The following is a 22834-nucleotide window of genomic DNA, read 5'->3' on the forward strand; positions in this document are numbered from 1 at the left end:
TTTTATCATTCACTGACCACAGAACCAATGCATGGTCAAGCAACAGCAATGACGCACCCTTGTGAATAACCATGAGACCCTCACATCATTTAACAGGATTCAGCACCACCTGCAAGACAGCTACGTATCATGTCATGTCAAACCTGCACAGGTGTGCTAGATTAGTATTATTATTATTTTTTTAGTTTTTATGACATCAATCAGTGTGCAAACATGGTCAGTAAAACGCCAAATGGATAGACGTTCATAAACCAGTCAGTGCAACTCATTATTGTGGTCTCTAATTGTGGAACTCTTTTTTTTTTTGTGAGGATACGATGAGCTTATCCAATTAAGGAGGCCATTCAGCAGTACTGGGTCTGGACAGCAGCGGCACCTTCTGCAGCCAGTCTGACTGACATGACAAGGCAGGCAACAGCTGCAGCAGCACCCACAGAGGATTAAATAAGAATCTGTCTTTTTTAACACTGGAATGGGGTGGTGCACTGTACCCGAAGATACTGCCATATCGGGTCAATGCATTGGGCGACGGAAGCAAGTTTCCAAATCGGCTCCCATTCTCAAAAATCCATTTAATTTATGGTCCCCAGATAGGGGACGTATCAGATATTAAACTGATAAGAACAGATTTTTGATTGAAAAAACCTTTATTACCAATCAATTGTCAATCACACAATAAATATATTCACCATAACAGAACTGACTTTTTTTTATCTATCTATCTATCTATCTATCTATCTATATATATATACCGTATTTATCGGGGTATACCACGAACCGGCCTATAACATGCACCCTCATTTTACCAAGGATATTTGGGTAAAAAAAGTTTTTTACCCAAATATCCATGGTAAAATGAGGGTGCGTGTGTGCGCGTGTATACCCCGATAAACCCCCAGGAAAGGCAGGGGGAGAGAGGCCGTCGCTGCCCGCTTCTCTCCCCCTGCCTTTCCTGGGGTCTAGAGCGGTGCTGCCGGCCCTTCTCACCCCCTGGTTATCGGCGCCGACAGCCAGGGGGAGAGAAGGGGCAGCGGCACCCATTGCCGGCGCCGCTGCCCCATTGCCTCCCCCCATCCCCGGTGGCATAATTACCTGGGTCGGGTCCGCGCTGCTGCAGGCCTCCGGCGCGCGTCCCCTGCGTCGTTGCTATGCACGGCGCGGCGCATGATGTCAGTGCGCCGCGCCTTGCAGCGCATAGCAACAGGTAATTATGCCACCGGGGATGGGGGGAGGCAACGGGGCAGCGGCGCCGGCAATGGGTGCCGCTGCCCCTTCTCTCCCCCTGGCTGTCGGCGCCGCTTCTCTCCCCCTGGCTATCGGCGCCGGCACCGATAGTCAGGGGGACAGAACGGGCAGCGGCGCCGATAGCCAGGGGGTGAGAAGGGCCGGCAGCAGGGCTCTAGACCCCAGGAAAGGCAGGGGGAGAGAAGCGGGCAGCGACGGCCTCTCTCCCCCTGCCTTTCCTGGGGGTGTATCGGCGTATAACACGCACATAGACTTTAGGCTAAAAATTTTAGCCTAAAAAGTGCCTGTTATACGCCGATAAATACGGTATATATATATATATATATATATATATATATATATAAAAAAAATTATTTTATTGAAGAGCTGAGGTATGTGCTCTTAAAGAGTAGCTATCCTCAACTAAAATGTCCATATTCCCCCTCCCCATCTTTCCCTCACACTGTCTACATCTATCCCTGTTTTTTTATTCCTCTTAAAACATTAGAACAATACCTTTTTCCACTCCTCTTCGGTAGCTCAGAGTTGAGCAGTCTCACGATTGCAGGAAGTCGGCGGGCGGGCCGACGTGACGTCATCTGAAGCCTCGCCGGCCACCACTTCCGCCCATCTTGCTGTATTCTGCGCTCAATGTCGGGAGCGCGCATACAGGCGCGCATACAGGCGCGCATACAGGCTGGGAGGGACGGCAGCCTCTGAGTCTCCTCCTTTCTGTTTGGTTTTGCACATACCATTCAGAGAGGAGGAGAGTCTGAGAACGGAGCTGCTGTACTGTGCCCTGAGGGAATTTATAATATCAAAATGGTGGGTAGTACAATTGATTATATGCCCAAAACAATAAAAATAAAATTTCACAAAGCTGCAATCCCCAATGAATGACTGCAGACCGCAGTGCATTATAAATGGTGTGAATAATAGTGATTTTATCCCAATCAAAAATGATGCATAATTTTTGAATGGGATAAAATCTCCATTATTGACACCATTTATAATGCACTGCTGGCTGCTGCCATTCATTGGGGATTGCAGCTTTGTGAATTTATTTATTTATTTTTTCATATAAAGCTGCACTCCCAAATGAATGGCTGCAGCCAGCAGTGCATTATAAATGCTGTCAATAATAGTAATTTTATCCCATTCAAAAATGATGCATCATTTTTGTAATGGAATAAAATCTCTTTTTTTTCACCATCTATACCAGTGGTCCCCAAACTGTGGCCCTCCAGATGTTGCAAAACTACAACTCCCAGCATGCCTGGACAGCCAACGGCTGTCCAGGCATGCTGGGAATTGTAGTTTTGCAACATCTGGAGGGCCACAGTTTGGGGACCACTGACCTATACTGCATTGCTGCGATTTTATCGTGTACATGTGCTCACTGATTGCATATTTTATTGCATTAGGAACACCGCAGCAATTCAGGATAGGTGGTGATTAAAAAAAAAGATTTTATTCCATTCAAAAATTGTGCATATTTATTGATGGAATGAATTCACAATTTATATCACCATCTAGACTGTATTGCACATAACACCATAACCTCCCCCCAATGGAATAAATGTGCTTTTTTTGCTCACCATCTATACTGGAGTGATCCGGTGTTACTCAATAAAACCACAGCACTACAATATAGATAGTGATCCAAAGTCCCAAATGAGTCCAAAATCAGAAATTTACCGTGCATACCATCCACACTCAATATATGATAATGAGCGTGCATAGCATGCAGGCTCAAAACATGATAATGAGAGTGCATAGCATGCATGCTCAATACCTGATATTGAGCATCCATAGCATGCACACTCAATACATAATAATAAACATGAATATTTTGAGCGTGCATAGCCTGCATGTTCAATACATGATATTGAGCATGCATAGCATGCACAGTAAGTATATGATATTGAGCATGCATAGCATACACACTCAATACATGATAATGAGCGTGCATAGCATGCAGGCTCAATACATTGTAATGAAAGTGTGTAGCATGTATGTGTAGCATACATTGAGCATCCATAGGATGCATACTCAATACATAATAATGAACGTTAATATATGAGTGTGCATAGCCTGCATGCTCAATACATTATATTGAGCATGCATAGCATACACACTCAATACATGATAATGAACGTGAATATATGAGCGTGCATAGCATGCATGCTCAATACATGTTATTGAGCATGCATAGCATCCACAGTCAATACATGATATTGAGCATGCATAGCATGCACAATCAATACATGATATTGAGCGTGCATGGCATAAACACTCAATACATGATAATGAGCATGCATAGCATGCAGGCTCAATACATCGTAATGAAAGTGTGTAGCATGCATGCTCAATAAATGATATTTTGCATGCATAGCATGCACACTCAATACATAATTAACATGAATATTTTGAGCGTGCATAGCCTGCATGTTCAATACATGATATTGAGCATGCAAAGCATACACAATCAATACATGATAATGAGCATGCATAGCATACATTTTCAATAAATGATATTGAGCATGCATAGCATACACACTCAAAAATGATATTGAGCATGCATAGCATACAGGCTCAATACATCATAATGAGAGTGCATAGCATGGATGCTCAATATATAATAATGAACATGAATATATGAGCGTGCATAGCATGCACAGTCAATACATGATATTGAGCATGCATAGCATACACACTCAATACATGATAATGAATGTGAATATATGAGCGTGCATAGCATGCATGCTCAATACATGTTATTGAGCATGCATAGCATCCACAGTCAATACATGATATTGAGCGTGCATAGCATGCACAATCAATACATGATATTGAGCGTGCATGGCATAAACACTCAATACATGATAATGAGCATGCATAGCATGCAGGCTCAATACATCATAATGAAAGTGTGTAGCATGCATGTTCAATATATTACATTGAGCATCCATAGGATGCATACTCAATACATAATAATGAACGTTAATATATGAGTGTGCATAGCATAGTTACATAGTTACATAGTTAGTACGGTCGAAAAAAGACATATGTCCATCAAGTTCAACCAGGGAATTAAGGGGTAGGGGTGTGGCGCGATATTGGGGAAGGGATGAGATTTTATATTTCTTCATAAGCATTAATCTTATTTTGTTCCAGGAATGTATCTAATCCTGTTTTAAAGCTGTTAATTGTTCCTGCTGTGACCAGTTCCTGAGGTAGACCATTCCATAAATTCACAGTCCTCACGGTAAAGAAGGCGTGTCGCCCCTTGAGACTAAACTTTTTTTTCTCCAGACGGAGGGAGTGCCCCCTCGTCCTTTGGGGGGGTTTAACCTGGAACAGTTTTTCTCCATATTTTTTGTATGGGCCATTAATATACTTATATACGTTTATCATATCCCCCCTTAAACGTCTCTTCTCAAGACTAAACAATTGTAACTCCTTTAATCGCTCCTCATAGCTAAGATGTTCCATGCCCCATATTAGTTTAGTCGCGCGTCTCTGCACCCTTTCCAACTCCGCAGTGTCCCTTTTATGGACAGGTGACCAAAAATGAACAGCATATTCCAGGTGAGGCCGTACCAATGCTTTATAAAGGGGGAGTATTATGTCCCTGTCCCTTGAGTCCATGCCTCTTTTGATACATGACAATATCCTGCCGGCTTTGGAAGCAGCAGCCTGACATTGCATGCTATTCTGTAGTCTGTGATCTACAAGTACACCCAGATCCTTCTCTACCAGTGACTCTGCCAGTTTAATCCCCCCTAAGACATACGATGCATGCAGGTTATTAGTACCCAGATGCATAACTTTACATTTATCCACATTGAATCTCATTTGCCAAGTGGATGCCCAGACACTTAGTCTATCCAAGTCATCTTGTAACTTATGCACATCCTCTATAGACTGTACCGTGCTACAAAGCTTGGTGTCATCTGCAAAGATAGAAACAGAGCTGTTAATACCATCCTCTATATCATTGATAAATAAATTAAACAGCAGCGGGCCCAGTACTGAACCTTGGGGTACACCACTAATAACCGGGGACCAATCAGAGTACGAATCATTGACCACCACTCTCTGGGTACGATCCATGAGCCAGTGTTCAATCCAGTTACAAACTAAAATTTCCAAACCCAAAGACCTTAACTTACCTGTCAGACGTCTATGAGGGACAGTATCAAATGCTTTAGCAAAATCCAGAAACACTATATCCACAGCCATTCCTCTGTCAAGGCTTCTACTCACCTCTTCATAAAAGCAAATTAGATTGGTTTGACAACTTCTATCCTTAGTAAACCCATGCTGGCTATCACTTATAATACTATTATCCCCTATGTATTCCTGTATGTAATCCCTTATAAGTCCTTCAAACAATTTACCCACAATGCACGTTAAACTTACCGGTCTATAGTTTCCTGGGGAAGACCTAGAGCCCTTTTTGAAGATTGGCACCACATTCGCCTTGCGCCAGTCCCTTGGCACAATACCAGACACCAGAGAATCTCTAAATATCATGAACAGGGGTACAGATATTACTGAACTTACCTCTCTAAGAACTCTTGGGTGTAGTCCATCCGGTCCTTGGGATTTGCTTACATTTATATCACTTAACTTACCTTGTACCATCTCTACATTAAGCCAGTTCAGTACATTACATGATGTGTTACCAGCACTGACCTGGCCAATGTCAGCTCCTTCTTCCATAGTGTATACAGAACTAAAGAACCCATTCAGTAGCTCCGCCTTCTCTTGATCGCCTGTGACAACCTCCCCATTATCATTATTAAGGGGTCCTACATGCTCTGTCCTTGGTTTTTTTGCATTTATATATCTAAAAAAATATTTAGGATTAGTTTTGCTTTCTTTGGCCACCTGTCTCTCATTTTGAATTTTTGCTGTTTTTATTACATTTTTACAGATTTTATTAAGCTCCTTGTACTGTTTAAATGTTATCGCTGACCCATCAGATTTGTATTTTTTGAAGGCTATTTTTTTGCTGTTTATTGCTCTTTTAACATCATGTGTCAGCCATGTAGGATTTAGTTTCAATCGTTTATATTTGTTCCCCTTTGGTATATATTTAGCTGTATAGTTATTTAGAGTTAATTTAAAGATGTCCCATTTACCTTCTGTATCAGTATTTGAGAACACCTCCCCCCAGTCTATGTCCTGTAGTGCAGCCCTCAGCCCAGGGAAATTTGCCTTTTTAAAGTTATATGTTTTTGCCTTCCCCGCCTGTCTTTGTTTTCTACATTTTAAGTCAAAAGTAACTATATTGTGGTCGCTATTACCAAGGTTTTCCCGCCCAGTTACATTACCAACCAGCTCTGCGTTGTTGGAAATGATCAGATCCAACAAGGCATCACTTCTTGTTGGGTCCTCCACAAACTGGCCCATAAAATTATCCTGCAATAAATTTAGGAATTGTCGCCCTTTTGTAGTTTTAGCCAACCCCGGACCCCAATCTATATCTGGATAGTTAAAATCTCCCATTATTACCACTGTACCTGCCCGGGCGGCCCTCTCTATTTGTTTATGAAGCCGAACTTCTATCTCTTCAGTGATATTAGGGGGTCTGTAGATTACCCCAAATATTATTTTTTCAGTATTTCCCTCCTTTTGTAATTCTACCCACAATGATTCCACATCCTCAGAATCATCACACACTATGGCATCGTTCACACTGACTTTCATACCACTTCTTACATACAGACAGACTCCACCACCTTTTCTGTTCATTCTATCCTTGCGAAACAATGTAAACCCCTGCAGATTGACAGCCCAGTCATGCGAGGAGTCCAGCCATGTCTCAGTGACCCCAACTATATCAATATGTTCCTCCAGTATCAAGGCCTCAAGCTCCCCCATTTTATTTGCTAGGCTTCTGGCATTTGTGAACATACACTTTACATTTCCATCCTTTATGTTATTGGGGTTAATGGGATTCAAGGGTGTAAGTTTTATTTTCCTATGAAGCCTATTCCTATTAACTATTCTAACCCCTCCCTCCGCTCCACCCCCAGGTACATTTATAATTCCCACCTCTCTATCTACACTATCTTCCCCCTCTTTGCTGTAGGTTCCCTCCCCCCAAGTCCCTAGTTTAAACACTCCTCCACCCTTCTAGCCATCTTCTCCCCAAGCAAAGCTGCACCCTCCCCATTGAGGTGCAGCCCGTCCCTACGGTAGAGCCGGTAACCGACAGCGAAGTCAGCCCAGTTCTCCATGAACCCAAACCCTTCCTTCCTACACCAGCTTCTGAGCCACTTGTTTACCTCCCTGATCTCCCGCTGCCTCTCTGGTGCGGCTCGTGGTACTGGTAGTATTTCAGAAAAGACTACCTTGGAGGTCCTTGCCTTAAGCTTGCGGCCTAAGTCCCTGAAATCATTTTTAAGGACACTCCACCTACCTCTTACTTTGTCATTGGTGCCAATATGTACCATGACTGCTGGGTCCTCTCCAGCCCCGCCCAACAACCTGTCAACCCGATCCGCGATGTGCCGAACTCGTGCGCCAGGCAGACAGCACACTGTTCGGCGATCCCGGTCTTTGTGACAGATTGCCCTGTCTGTCCCCCTAATAATTGAGTCCCCCACCACTAGTACCTGTCTGGCCTGCCCTGTACTCCTCCCTCCCTCCTTACTGGAGCAGACACCCCCCTGGCGGTCAGAGGCGGTATCCTGCTGCAGTTCTGCTAGCTCTGTAATGGCATCCCCCTCATCTGCCAAGCGGGCAAACTTGTTGGGGTGTGCCAGTTCAGGACTAGCCTCCCTGACACTTTTTCCCCTACCCCTCTTTCTAACTGTAACCCAACTAACTGCCTGACTGTCCTGCAACTCCGTCCCACTGTCCTCCCCCACCTCTATTCCCGAGAGTGCCTGCTCAGTGAGCAGGAGACTCCTCTCCATGTTGTTAATGCTTCTCATTGTTGCCAGTCGCCCCTCTAGATGCAGGATCTGGGCTTCCAAACGGACAACTAGCACACATCTCGCACAACAATATGCACCCTCAAACTGTTGTTCAAGGATTGCATACATTGAACAGGATGTACATTGGACTGCATTTTCCAACATGGAGGCCATCTAATTATGGGGATTTCACAAATGTATAGGAAAAAACAGACAGTCAAAATGACACTTAAAATTTTTTGTAGACCTTGTGGGTTCAAAAATTAAAACTCACAGCGATCTCAACCTCCTGCTTTCAAACTCCAGTTTTTGAAACTCCTCTTTCACGCCCCCTCTTACACAGCAACACTCAAAAAGAGCAAGCTCTCAATAAGAGTCCCAAGCTAAGATTTATACACCTGTGCCCAATCTACTCCTCCTCCCCCTAGAGGTGGAACAGAGAAAAAAAAAAAAAAAAATGAAAAAGGGTGTTTAAACTCTAACAGTTATCCCACTATGTGCAAGAGAGAAAAACTTACCCAAAATAAGAATGTGGGCTATAGGCAGTCGCACCCACTCCACAGATTCACTCCGCACAACAGATAATCACAGTTTTTGAAACTCCTCTTTCACGCCCCCTCTTACACAGCAACACTCAAAAAGAGCAAGCTCTCAATAAGAGTCCCAAGCTAAGATTTATACACCTGTGCCCAATCTACTCCTCCTCCCCCTAGAGGTGGAACAGAGAAAAAAAAAAAAAAAAATGAAAAAGGGTGTTTAAACTCTAACAGTTATCCCACTATGTGCAAGAGAGAAAAACTTACCCAAAATAAGAATGTGGGCTATAGGCAGTCGCACCCACTCCACAGATTCACTCCGCACAACAGATAATCACAGTTTTTGAAACTCCTCTTTCACGCCCCCTCTTACACAGCAACACTCAAAAAGAGCAAGCTCTCAATAAGAGTCCCAAGCTAAGATTTATACACCTGTGCCCAATCTACTCCTCCTCCCCCTAGAGGTGGAACAGAGAAAAAAAAAAAAAAAAATGAAAAAGGGTGTTTAAACTCTAACAGTTATCCCACTATGTGCAAGAGAGAAAAACTTACCCAAAATAAGAATGTGGGCTATAGGCAGTCGCACCCACTCCACAGATTCACTCCGCACAACAGATAATCACAGTTTTTGAAACTCCTCTTTCACGCCCCCTCTTACACAGCAACACTCAAAAAGAGCAAGCTCTCAATAAGAGTCCCAAGCTAAGATTTATACACCTGTGCCCAATCTACTCCTCCTCCCCCTAGAGGTGGAACAGAGAAAAAAAAAAAAAAAAAAAAATGAAAAAGGGTGTTTAAACTCTAACAGTTATCCCACTATGTGCAAAAGAGAAAAACTTACCCAAAATAAGAATGTGGGCTATAGGCAGTCGCACCCACTCCACAGATTCACTCCGCACAACAGATAATCACAGTTTTTGAAACTCCTCTTTCACGCCCCCTCTTACACAGCAACACTCAAAAAGAGCAAGCTCTCAATAAGAGTCCCAAGCTAAGATTTATACACCTGTGCCCAATCTACTCCTCCTCCCCCTAGAGGTGGAACAGAGAAAAAAAAAAAAAAAAATGAAAAAGGGTGTTTAAACTCTAACAGTTATCCCACTATGTGCAAGAGAGAAAAACTTACCCAAAATAAGAATGTGGGCTATAGGCAGTCGCACCCACTCCACAGATTCACTCCGCACAACAGATAATCACAGTTTTTGAAACTCCTCTTTCACGCCCCCTCTTACACAGCAACACTCAAAAAGAGCAAGCTCTCAATAAGAGTCCCAAGCTAAGATTTATACACCTGTGCCCAATCTACTCCTCCTCCCCCTAGAGGTGGAACAGAGAAAAAAAAAAAAAAAAATGAAAAAGGGTGTTTAAACTCTAACAGTTATCCCACTATGTGCAAGAGAGAAAAACTTACCCAAAATAAGAATGTGGGCTATAGGCAGTCGCACCCACTCCACAGATTCACTCCGCACAACAGATAATCACAGTTTTTGAAACTCCTCTTTCACGCCCCCTCTTACACAGCAACACTCAAAAAGAGCAAGCTCTCAATAAGAGTCCCAAGCTAAGATTTATACACCTGTGCCCAATCTACTCCTCCTCCCCCTAGAGGTGGAACAGAGAAAAAAAAAAAAAAAAATGAAAAAGGGTGTTTAAACTCTAACAGTTATCCCACTATGTGCAAGAGAGAAAAACTTACCCAAAATAAGAATGTGGGCTATAGGCAGTCGCACCCACTCCACAGATTCACTCCGCACAACAGATAATCACAGTTTTTGAAACTCCTCTTTCACGCCCCCTCTTACACAGCAACACTCAAAAAGAGCAAGCTCTCAATAAGAGTCCCAAGCTAAGATTTATACACCTGTGCCCAATCTACTCCTCCTCCCCCTAGAGGTGGAACAGAGAAAAAAAAAAAAAAAAAAAAATGAAAAAGGGTGTTTAAACTCTAACAGTTATCCCACTATGTGCAAAAGAGAAAAACTTACCCAAAATAAGAATGTGGGCTATAGGCAGTCGCACCCACTCCACAGATTCACTCCGCACAACAGATAATCACAGTTTTTGAAACTCCTCTTTCACGCCCCCTCTTACACAGCAACACTCAAAAAGAGCAAGCAATACATGATATTGAACATGTATATCCTACACACTCAATACATTATAATGAGCGTGCATAGCATGCAGGCTCAATACATCATAATGAGAGTGCATAGCATGCACACTCAATACATAATAATTAGCGTGCTTATCTGATCAATACCTGATGTTGAGCGTGCATAGCCTGCACAGTCAGTACATGATAATGAGCCTGCATAGCTGAGTGTGCATAACATGCACACTCAATACATGATAATGAGTTTGCTTAGCTGAGCGTGCATAGCATGCAGGCTCAAAATATGATATTGAGCAGCCCTAGCTTGCTGTCGCTATAAATACAATGTGCAGAGTATTATTAAACCTTGTATAATTGATTATTGTACTGAAAAAGGATGATAGCCACTAACATGTTATCTCAACAAGACCAAAACCAAGTAATGGAGAATTTTGCTTTAGGCTATTACATACTCTATTAATCTATTTACTAAAGGCAACTAGATATTCATATGCTGCAGAGGAGGAAAGGAATGAAGAATATAATCCTGAAGAATCTTCTGATGAGGTAATTAATATTCTTTATTATTTATATATATATATATATATATATAATTTTTTTAATACTTATTATTATATTAATTCACTTTTTTTTTTTTTTAAATAGGAAGATTATAGTATTCAACAGGAGACGTAAAGTGACAGTGAGGAGGAAACAGCTGCAACAATACATGAAATAACGCCGGTAAGCATATCAACAAGCTACACTTGAAGATCATTTGAACACTGTAATTGAACCCACACCAGGGTCTAACCTACACATTACTAACAGCACCCTGATGTTTAGCTTTCTACCCCGTTTGACAAAAGATCTCCATAGACCACAATGGGCAAAAATAAAAAATAATAATAATGTTTTAGATCTAGCCCATTCATTCCTATCCACCAAAAATAGACCCTGGAGGCTGACTTCCAGTACCCTGCTGTTTAGCTTCCTACTTCATTTGACACAGGATCTCCATAGACCACAATGGGAAATTGAATTCAATGGGCAAAAAATCTCAATATTATAGATCTAGCCCATTCATTCCTATACACCAACAATAAACCCTGGAGGCTGACTTCATACTCAGCCTCCAATGGTATTTTGACTAAACAAACCTCAAATGTTTAATGGGTTAATTTGTTGGTGTATAGGAATGAATGGGCTAGATCAGTGTTGTTCAAACAGTGGCCCTCCAGATGTCGCAAAACTACAACTCACTCACAGTCCAGGCATGCTGGGGGTTTTAGTTTTGCAACATCTGGAGGGCCACAGTTTGAAGACCACTTGGCTACATCTATCTTCTACAATCTTCACTATCACCAATCTCTTCTTTCTCCTGCCCTAATCTAGCAGCCAAACATTACCATGACACCCTAAAGTCTACCCTGGATCAAATGGCACCCTCTAAAACACGAATCTCCCAACACAGGCGGCAGCAACCCTGGCACACGCTAACAACCTGCTTTCTCAGGCGATGCTCTAGGTGTGCTGAACGTCTCTGGAGGAAAACTAAGACTTCTTCAGACTATCTGCACTATAAATTCATGCTTAAATCCTATTACTCCGCTCTTCACCTCGCCAAACAAACATATTTTACCTCCCTCATCTCCTCTCTGTCTAACAACCCAAAACACCTTTTTGACACGTTCAACTCTCTCCTTCGGCCTAAAGTACAGACCCCAATCACTGATCTCTGTGCTGAAGACCTGGCCAAATACTTCAAAACTAAAATCGATGAAATTCGTGATGAAATCCTCTCTCAGTCCCCTAAAAGTTCTGATCCAATTCCCAGCCACGTCTCCTCTTCATTACAGGCTCAAAAACTGAGAGTGATGGAGGATGAGGTTTCCAAGCTCCTCTCCTCCGCCCGCCCCACTACCTGCTCTAGTGACCCCATGCCTTTACACCTCATCCAGTCTCTCTCTCCTGCTATCAGCTGTCACCTAACTAAAATCTTTAACCTCTCCCTCTCTTCTGGGGTCTTTCCCTCCTCCTTCAAACACTCTATCATAACCCCACTATTGACAAAACCATCTCTGGACCCTTCCTGTGCAGCCAACTATCGACCCGTCTCAAATCTCCCCTTTATCTCCAAACTCCTGGAATGCTTGGTCTACTCCCGCCTTATCCGCTATCTCTCCGAGAACTCTCTCCTTGACCCCTTACAGTCTGGTTTCCGCTCCATTCACTCCATTCACAGAAACGGCCCTAACCAAAGTCACTGACGATCTTCTGATGGCCAAATCAAATGGCAATTTCTCTTTACTGATTCTCTTGGACCTGTCTGCGGCTTTTGACACTGTGAATCATCAACTCCTCCTCAGTAGTCTCCGCTCCATCGGTCTCAAGGACTCTGCTCTCGCCTGGTTTTCTTCCTATCTCTCTGGCCGCTTCTTTAGCGTCTCGTTTTCTGGCTCTACTTCTTCTCCTCTTCCCCTTGCTGTCGGGGTTCCCCAGGGATCGGTCCTAAGTCCTCTACTCTTTTCACTCTACACATCCCCGATTGGAAAAACAGTCAGTGGATTTGGTTTCCAGTACCACCTCTACGCTGATGACACCCAACTTTATACCTCCTCCTCCAACATCACCCCTGCACTCCTACAGAATACCAGTGACTGTCTCTCTGCCGTCTCAGACATCATGTCCTCTTTATATCTGAAACTAAATCTTTCTAAAACAGAACTTCTTGTCTTTTCTCCATCAACTGATACTGTACCTAACCCTGACATTTCCATCTCGGCATGTGGTACTACCATAACTCCCGGGCAGCAGGCTCGCTGTCTTGGAGTTATACTTGACTCTGATCTGTCTTTCACTCTCCATATTCAGTCTCTTTCACGTTCTTGTCACCTGCATCTAAAAAACATTTCCAGAATCCGCCCGTTTCTCATTACTGAAACTGCTAAAACTCTCATTATTGCTTTGATTCACTCCCGTCTCGACTACTGTAACTCTTTACTAATAGGCCTTCCTTTCTCCAAACTCTCTCCTCTTCAGTCCATCCTTAATGCCGCAGCCAGACTCATCTCCTCTCCAGCCGCTACACCGACGACTCCTCCCTGTGCCAGTCACTACACTGGTTAACAATTCAGTCCAGAATACAGTACAAAATCCTCAGTCTCACACACAAAGCTCTCCACAATGCTGCACCTCCCTACATCTCCTCTCTCATCTCCGTCTACCATCCTACACTTTCTCTCCGATCTGCTAATGATCTCACACTAACATCTTATATAATCCGAACTTCTCACTCCCGTCTACAAGACTTCACTCGTGCTGCACCGGTTCTCTTGAATGCTATCCCCAAATCCCTCAGACTCAACAACAACATCCATAGTTTCAAACGTGGCCTAAAAACACATCTCTTCAGACAGGCCTACAAGTAGTCTCTAATTGGCCTCAACATATCCTCAACATATCCCCAACATATCCCCAACATATCCTCAACATATCCCCACACCTCTTGTTTGAATAGTTATTGTGTAATTTTATGTCTGATACTTGTCTTTGTTTGTACCCCATAATTGTAAGCGCTGTGGAATCTGTATGCGCTATATAAATAAATAAATAAATAAAATAAATAAATCTATAACATAGTGATTTTCTGTCTATTTAAATCCAAGGGCCCATTGTGGTCTATGGCGATATTGTGGTAAACTTGTAAGAAAGCTGAACAGCAGTGTCCTGTTAGTAATGTGTATGGGAGACCCTGGTGTGGGTTCAATTCCTCTGTTGATATAGAGGGAGATTTATCAAAACCTGTCCAGAGGAAAAGTTTCTGAGTTGCCCATTGCAACCAATCAGATTGCTTCTTTCATTTTTCAGAGGCCTTTAAAAAAATGAAAGAAGCAATCCAATTGGTTGCTATGGGCAACTGCACAACTCTTCCTCTACACTGGTTTTGATGAATCTCCCCCATAGAGTTCTGTGATTATACTCATATTAGTTTGAACTTTTGTGAACTAGGTCAATTGAATACAACACATTACCTCCTTTTTCAATTAACCTAGTTGCCCATTTATGGTATCCAATCAACCTAGTTTCCACGGTTCAAAGTATCAATTGACCTATATCTGTCAAACCTAATTAAAGAATAATCACACAACTTGAGCTGAACCCAGGAATTGAACCCACACCAGGGTCTCCCATACATATTACTACCAGTACCCATCTGTTTAGTTTCCTACTTCATTTGACACAGGATCTCCATAGACCACAATGGGCCATTGAATTCAATGGGCAAAAAATCTCAATGTTATAGATCTAGCCCATTCATTCCTATACACCAACAATAGACCATGGAGGCTGACTTCATACTCACCAAAATGATAATGTTTAATGGGTTAATTTATTCCTAAATTTCTGTACTTTCCTATTTTGTCTGTAGCTTGATGCATTGGACAAACATTTTAGCAGGAACTGGTGGGTTTGGATAAAACAGTCCCCCATAGGGCTACTGTAAGTGGTCCCCAAAATTTTTTGTGACACCCCTATGTCCATTTAATATATTGTTCAAGAGGATTACATTTTTTTATTGTATACAATTTTTTATCTTTTTGTATTCATTTTTAGAAACGAAAAGCTCTTCTGGAAAGACTAAGAAAAAAGGCAAAACTACATGGCGAGCTACATGAGCACTCTTTCCAAAACGATCCAGAGTGGCCAAGCATCAATGACATCCCAGGTGACATAGTTACATAGTTGCATAGTTACATAGTTAGTACGGTCGAAAAAAGACATATGTCCATCAAGTTCAACCAGGGAATTAAGGGGTAGGGGTGTGGCGCGATATTGGGGAAGGGATGGGATTTTATATTTCTTCATAAGCATTAATGTTATTTTGTTCCAGGAATGTATCTAATCCTGTTTTAAAGCTGTTAATTGTTCCTGCTGTGACCAGTTCCTGAGGTAGACCGTTCCATAAATTCACAGTCCTCACAGTAAAGAAGGCGTGTCGCCCCTTGAGACTAAACTTTTTCTTCTCCAGTGCCCCCTCGTCCTTTGGGGGGTTTAACCTGGAACAGTTTTTCTCCATATTTTTTGTATGGGCCATTAATATACTTATATACGTTTATCATATCCCCCCTTAAACGTCTCTTCTCAAGACTAAACAATTGTAACTCCTTTAATCGCTCCTCATAGCTAAGATGATCCATGCCCCATATTAGTTTAGTCGCGCGTCTCTGCACCCTTTCCAACTCCGCAGTGTCCCTTTTATGGACAGGTGCCCAAAACTGAACAGCATATTCCAGGTGAGGCCGTACCAATGCTTTATAAAGGGGGAGTATTATGTCCCTGTTCCTTGAGTCCATGCCTCTTTTGATACATGACAATATCCTGCCGGCTCTGGAAGCAGCAGCCTGACATTGCATGCTATTCTGTAGTCTGTGATCTACAAGTACACCCAGATCCTTCTCTACCAGTGACTCTGCCAGTTTAATCCCCCCTAAAACATACGACGCATGCAGGTTATTAGTACCCAGATGCATAACTTTACATTTATCCACATTGAACCACATTGAACTATAATGATCCAAGAATTGGGAATACACATTGGTGCAAGTGCCAAAATTGCAAAATTATGCCAACAAGAGATGAGAGCATCTGCTGCCAGGAGGAGGATATTCTTAATCCCCACTTTGATAAAGGACTAACTTGTATTCTACAACACGAGGAGTTATCCATCCACTGAACTTTTTTCTTTAAATCTCAAGTTGACTAAGTGCCAAAGAATTGTTAAAAAATCGCAATAGGTAATAATATTGTATTGTATATTAATTTTTATATCTTTTTTAGAAACATTTTTTTTATGTTTTTAAATATTACTCTCTTTTTTTGACCTTTTCATAAAACTTGAAAAATTAAAAATGTGCATATCAGCATTTCTCTGTGTTTACATGAACATAATTGCAGTTGCTATTACAATTAATTTTATTTTTTTTTAATTTTTTTGTGTGCAAATAATTTACCAATCTCAAAGTACATTTACACAAACTTTAGCGTATACGGCTGGGGGAGATTTTTTGTGTGCAAATAATTTACCAATCTCAAAGTACATTTACACAAACTTTAGCGTATACGGCTGGGGGAGATAAAACCGGGGGATCACGTATCCCTGCCATATGCTACCATATGTTAATTCCTTTCTATGAGCCGACCGGAGTGAAATGCCGATTCTGGTTGGCTCATTTTTGCCCTGTATGCGCTTTTTCCACAGACCTAAAGCCATAGTCGACCATGGTTTTACTTCACCTTTTTAGGTACGGTTGAAAGTGCATACGGGACAAAAATGAGCCAACCTCACTGAGGATCACTCCGGTCGGCTCATTGAAATGATTTACCATACGGCAGGGATACGGTAGCACATGGTTTTAGCTCCACCACAGCCTTATGAACTCATGTAAGTGTAACAACATGATGTAGGTCTTTATAAGTCTTCCCCCACGATTGTGAAATTTGAATCTAAATCCACATATCTGTAAATTATTCATAATTTTTACACTATTTTAATCTTATTTTATTTGTAGGGTTATTCGCAAGTCCGCTTATAGATCCTACTCTTGTTTTGCGCATGGAATCCTTGGGCCTAAACGACGAAAGCCAATACCATCATGTGTTGTCAATTTTATTAGGTCTGAATTTCCAGATCCTGATGGGCAATATATTGGATTCCACTGGCCTGATGAATACCCAGCAAGTGACATGGCTGCTGATGTTTGATTCACTGTGACACTTACTTTCTGCACTTTTCATGTTACTACAGTTTTACATTGCACTTTTATTGTTTACAATTTTTTTATGTTTATTTATCTTGTTATTTATATTATATTAATTAGTTATTTACATTTTTATGGTGGTTATTTTATTTTGTTTATTTTAATCTGTCTACACCAGTCATTTCCTAAACGTGGTCCCTCGGCACACTGCTATTCCATTTGACACTTGCCATTGTTGGAGTTTATTTTTCCGTTGATTTTTTTATTTCCAGCCCTGGCATGCTCGCTGATGACTGACGGCGCAGGGTGGAAGGGAAGCCTGCGTGCGAACTGCGCACAGTGTCCCACTCCCCCTTGCGGCCCAGTGAGGCAAAAATGGAGCCATGGTGAAGAAGCTGTAATACCTACGGTGCCACCGTCACTGCGGTGTCACCCAGGTCACCCTCTACCCACCCCAACTGTCAACCCTCCCCCCCGTCCACACCCGTGTCACCATGTTCATCCTCCTGTCCTCACTGTCACACATGTTCCCCCTCCCCGTCAATCATGTCTACCCCCTATTCACATCTGTCACCCATGTACACTCCTCTACACCCCTGTTACCCAATTACACCCCTCTGTTACCCATGTACACTCCTCTACACCCCTCTATAAACCATGTACACTCCTCTACACCCCTCTATAAACCATGTACACTCCTCTACACCCCTCTATAAACCATGTACACTCCTCTACACCCCTCTATAAACCATATACACTCCTCTACACCCCTCTGTCACCCATGTACACCCCTCTGTTACCCATGTACACTCATCTACACCCCTCTGTTGCCCACGTAAAATAATTGCGGATCCTAATGTGTTTGTTTTGCATGTTTAACAGTGAAGAATTGTGTGTGGAATAAATAGTCAAGATGGCAACAATTCAAAGTAGAGAAGATATTATTTGTCAGTTGCTATATAAAGCAGAAATTTTAAATACATACCAACTGAAAAATAGATAATCCATACTCCTTGTATCTCGGCCAGCTGCAGCACCTGGCGTATGAGATAACCCCCGGTTTTCTATAAAATTTTACCTTGTTTAAAGGTAGTCTTATATGGCATATAAAAAAAATATTAATTCCTTAGAAACTGAATATTTTTGATTTACGTTTTTTTTTTAACAATTGATGATTAAAATTTATTTTCTGTAATGAAAACATTTCACAAAAACAAGTAGTAATAATATTTTTAAATAAACAACACTATAATAATAAACCATTAATAAAAAAAAGTATTTTTTACTCATGAAAATATACATGAATATGCATGTTAAACAATATAGCACATAAACAAGTATATAGCACATAACAAACAAGTAAAAAATTAAAATCTTGAGTGGTGTTTTTCAACCATTGATTGTTTGTCTGGTTTTTCAATTGGTGCTATATTAGAAGGCATTGTTGACCGGCGAGAGGTCCAGTCTATGGAAATGTTTCCATCGGCAAGTCCCATTACATCCTGCATGATTTTCGAGACGAATTCCTGAGTGGTTGGCTCATACACTGATCGTACAAACCACTCTTTCCGGGCTTTTGAATAGGCAAGATTGTACCTCGGTGTGCCTAAAGGTCCGCTAGTTTCAGTCTCTCTTGTAACAACTGCTTGCACTCTATTCACATTATAATTATGGTCAAGAGCAGCAAGCTGTGTTCGAGCATACACCCCATCTGTACTAAAATGAAGTCTTTTAGGCCTGTATTTTGTTAGTGAACTATGAAACACTTCCAGATCTCCAGTGTGACAAAAGTTGCTAAGATGTCTAAGGTCTTTTTGTAGTCTTGTATCCATGACAATTTTTCCAAGTTCAACATAACAGGCACTTTGTTTTTTAACCATTTTCGGGTGGACTGAATGTCCTCAGGGAGTTGGTCATGATGACAAGATGATTCCTGACCATTATGATCCTTCCAAAAATGAACGTTGGTGACATGGTACAAGACAGAGTTCCATCTGTTTACAAGTTCATCTGGATTGCATTCACAAGTATTAGAACTCCACCATAAATGATTTTTAATTGGTCCTATCCATTCTGCTAAATCTTGGCAGTTTTTAGTTTTTTTTTTGCTGACGGCAAGTAGCTTTTTTCCAATAGATTTAGCTAAGTGCCAGACATCAAACTGGTGACCAATTGTTTTATATTCCTCACGCAGCATTTTTCTGATGGATACGTGCCGGTCAGTGCAAATGATGTCTATGTCCACTTTATTTTGCAGTAGAAATTCCAAGGCATTCTTGCACGCTATTTTTTCAAGGGCAACAGAGCATAAACCAATACCGATTTGTTGAATGTTGAAATTCAATATTTTGTTAGTTTCTACATCCATCAATGTGTATATGCAATATTTTGCACTGTGCCCGGGTGAATCACATTGTCCATCTCCAGCAACACATACTGCATGTTGTGATATTTTTTCCATTTCTAATTTTTGATTAATTGTCCAAGAATTTTCAATTGCAGGAAATATATATATTTTTTGGATACGGTAGTAAGTAGCCTGGCTAATTTCCAAAATATTAAATATTTTTAGGAACTGTTGGATTTTGATGTAAGTGTTTCCACTAGTAATGATAGCAGTAGCTAACTGTAAATTTCCAAATGGTTTCTTTCCCAATCGGGGCTGGCTCTGCCATATGCGTTTTAAATGTTTGGCCTCGCATTCAGCAAAGACTGAAATATATGATCCCTTTGTTTTTTTATACACTCTTAGTATTTTTTTGTTGCAGGGTGGATTAGAGGTACAAGGCATCTTGTATAGTAATGTGTCCAAACAGCTTTCATAAACTATGAATTTTCTTTCTTCATGATGTGGTACATTTACATTTACAAATTTTTCACTCAGCACATGCTGACTGTCCTCTTCTTCGTAGTCTTCATCATCTGAATGAACTGAGTCTCCCTCATCATCACTTGAACTACTTTCATTTGTTGAGACTGGAGTTGTGATTGTTGATAAACTTTTATCTACTTCTAAAACAGATATAGGGGCATGCAGAGTAGATTCCTCCACAATAACAGTGACTTCAGGGTCTTCAATAGGTTGTATAGGTGAAATTGTCAATTCGGATAAAAGCGTGGCAGGTAGTAGTTCGTGTCTAGCTCTACAACTTTCTTGAAACTCAGGTACACTGTTAAGAGTTGCTGATCCAGTTGGTCCTATATTTTTTTTCGGAGTCGAAAATATTACACTGGCACCTTGCAATGGCTCCGAAGGCAGGTTTCCAAATACCAAGCTTTGTCTTGATTTTTTTTTTCTCAAGATTTTTTTTTTAACCAGTCTTCTGCATTGTATTTTTATAGAGAAAGTTGTAGGTTTTACTTGTATACACTGATTTCCGGTTCCCCAATTCCTGTCAAATATAGTTGCTGCTTCCTTTTTCGTTATCTCTGAGGCTTGTGGCTCCGTTTCAGTTGGGTTAACATGAGGTACAATATTTCGGCAGGTTGGGCACATTTCCCCTGGCTTTAAACCATTGAAGCTACGTCTTCATCCAATCTTTTCCTCTTTTGAGGATTCAGGATTTCAGCCTCAACTGCCTCGGCAGCTTGAACTTGTATATCCCGTGTAGGGAAAATACTAGGAACGGCAAAGGGGGTGAGCCTCTGTTTTCCTGTATTTGGATTAAAGGTATAGTCAGTAGTTTTAAAATGGGCTGAGCAGAGCCGATAATTGTTCGTTTTAGAGAGATTAATGTGGTCAACCAGTTCATCAATTTTGGGAAACTCTTGATCTGTAGCCAATAGCCATGCCATGATACGATCCCTCTCTCTTGGGAAGGAATGCATGATGATATTATGGTCGCCTTTTACGCTCCTTGACTTGCAACCGTTGACAATGCAGCCCGGCATTTTCTAAAGAAGAAAATGGAATAATGGATTTTAAAATAAATACTAAATATGTCTATATAAAAATATTAAAATTACATTATGTTTCTATTTTCTAGGAGAACATTTGAAAAATAATATTTATTGAAAAAGCACCATTCAAATAATAAATACAAGATTAATATGTTAGTTCACTAGTACAGTAATGTAACTCCTTCCAAAATTTTACAAAGCTTTCTAAATAATTTTAGTGCGGGAGCATTACATTATTGAGCTGAGGCATAAGATAGTATCCACTATAATCTAAGAATGGTGCAGAATCACGTGGAATAAAATAGTGTCCATTAGTGGAAGATGTTCCCTATTGTGAATAGAGGCTAAAAAAATCTTTATAAATTATAGAGTAGTGTCATGTACTAAATGAAGATTGTAATTAACTATAAAACCCTTAAATACAGTAGAATATCTGAGAGCCTTTTAGTAATCTACTAAAACCACCCCCCATATGATTTTAACCACTGTGCCATATTATTTCACCTTGATCCGCCACTATGTCTACTACTAATTTTCACCCTACTATTTCATTGCCCCTTTATTACCTCTGTGTGGCATGAAGAGGAAATACATTTATGTATCTAAAGGTTGTTGGGTTGCCCAAAGCAAACAATCATATAGCTTTTTTGATGAAAGAAGCGATCTGAACGGTTGCCATGGGACACTCTTCAGCTTCACATCAGGACAAGTTGTTCTAAAATCACCCACACTATATTTATGTATTACATAACTTTATGTAAAATTTTTATGCAAACCTGAAAAGCGGCTCTGATAAGTAGTAGACAATAAAGCAAAAGAAAAGAGCTGTTGATGAGTCTTCTGAAAAAAATCAAAAAAGGATAATGTCACATTGACACACAGAACTAAACATCATTTTATTACTTAGATTTTTGATCTATGTTGCCCAGCTTTTAAAAAATTTAACACATAGACACCATAGGTGAACTAAGCCTAAATAGACAAAATTTATAACACAACAAATGACAACTTATCACAAGTTAACCCTACTAATCGCTTTTGAAAATGGGGATGTGGCTTCCATAAATGTGTGTAGCCTAGGACTGCACACACCAATACCAAAATATTATACACATAGTAGTACACGCAATTACGAAGCCATTACCGTCTCACTTGAGAACTGAGAGCACGCTCCACTGATCACAACATCACCGCTGTCCAGCCAAATCGTGGCATTGGTCCCTGAACCTAGTCCAATAACACCACCATCTGCATTTTCCAGCAAGAGGCACATACTGGCAAACCTTCATTCCGCTTGAAACTTGGTTAATATTGTAACAGCACTGCAAGGGTAAAAGAGTTCCACAGCGGAGGACTCAAGTAAAGCAGTGCGCCCCTGAATAACTCAGT

At 41.1% G+C, this 22834-nt stretch overlaps 1 protein-coding gene, 1 long non-coding RNA gene and 1 other non-coding gene across 7 annotated transcripts in view; 1 reads left to right on the forward strand and 2 right to left on the reverse strand.

The window, feature by feature from the left end:
* Positions 1–475: 475 nt before the first annotated feature.
* Positions 476–662, reverse strand: LOC130296007 (U2 spliceosomal RNA). The gene has a single exon (XR_008849101.1). It is a non-coding gene; the product is annotated as a U2 spliceosomal RNA (small nuclear RNA).
* A 15570-nt stretch (positions 663–16232) lies between these two features.
* LOC130295784 (uncharacterized) lies at positions 16233–18223 on the forward strand. The gene is made up of 2 exons (XR_008848985.1): positions 16233–16582; positions 17357–18223. It is a non-coding gene; the product is annotated as an uncharacterized LOC130295784 (long non-coding RNA).
* Positions 18224–18780: 557 nt separating this feature from the next.
* LOC130295782 (uncharacterized) overlaps positions 18781–22834 on the reverse strand; it is a 161834-nt gene continuing 157780 nt past the window's right edge. For 2 of the 5 annotated variants that reach the window (XM_056546897.1, XM_056546896.1), the window contains exon 2: positions 18781–22282. In XM_056546897.1, coding sequence (XP_056402872.1) covers positions 19293–21041 — 1749 coding nt within the window. In that variant the 5' untranslated portion in view covers positions 21042–22282 and the 3' untranslated portion in view covers positions 18781–19292. Of the gene's footprint in view, positions 22286–22834 lie in introns of all 5 variants that reach the window. The other 3 variants (XM_056546895.1, XM_056546898.1, XM_056546894.1) reach the window with 3 other exon arrangements.

The sequence above is a fragment of the Hyla sarda genome, chromosome 11, assembly GCF_029499605.1.
Source record: "Hyla sarda isolate aHylSar1 chromosome 11, aHylSar1.hap1, whole genome shotgun sequence".
Taxonomy (NCBI): domain Eukaryota; kingdom Metazoa; phylum Chordata; class Amphibia; order Anura; family Hylidae; genus Hyla; species Hyla sarda.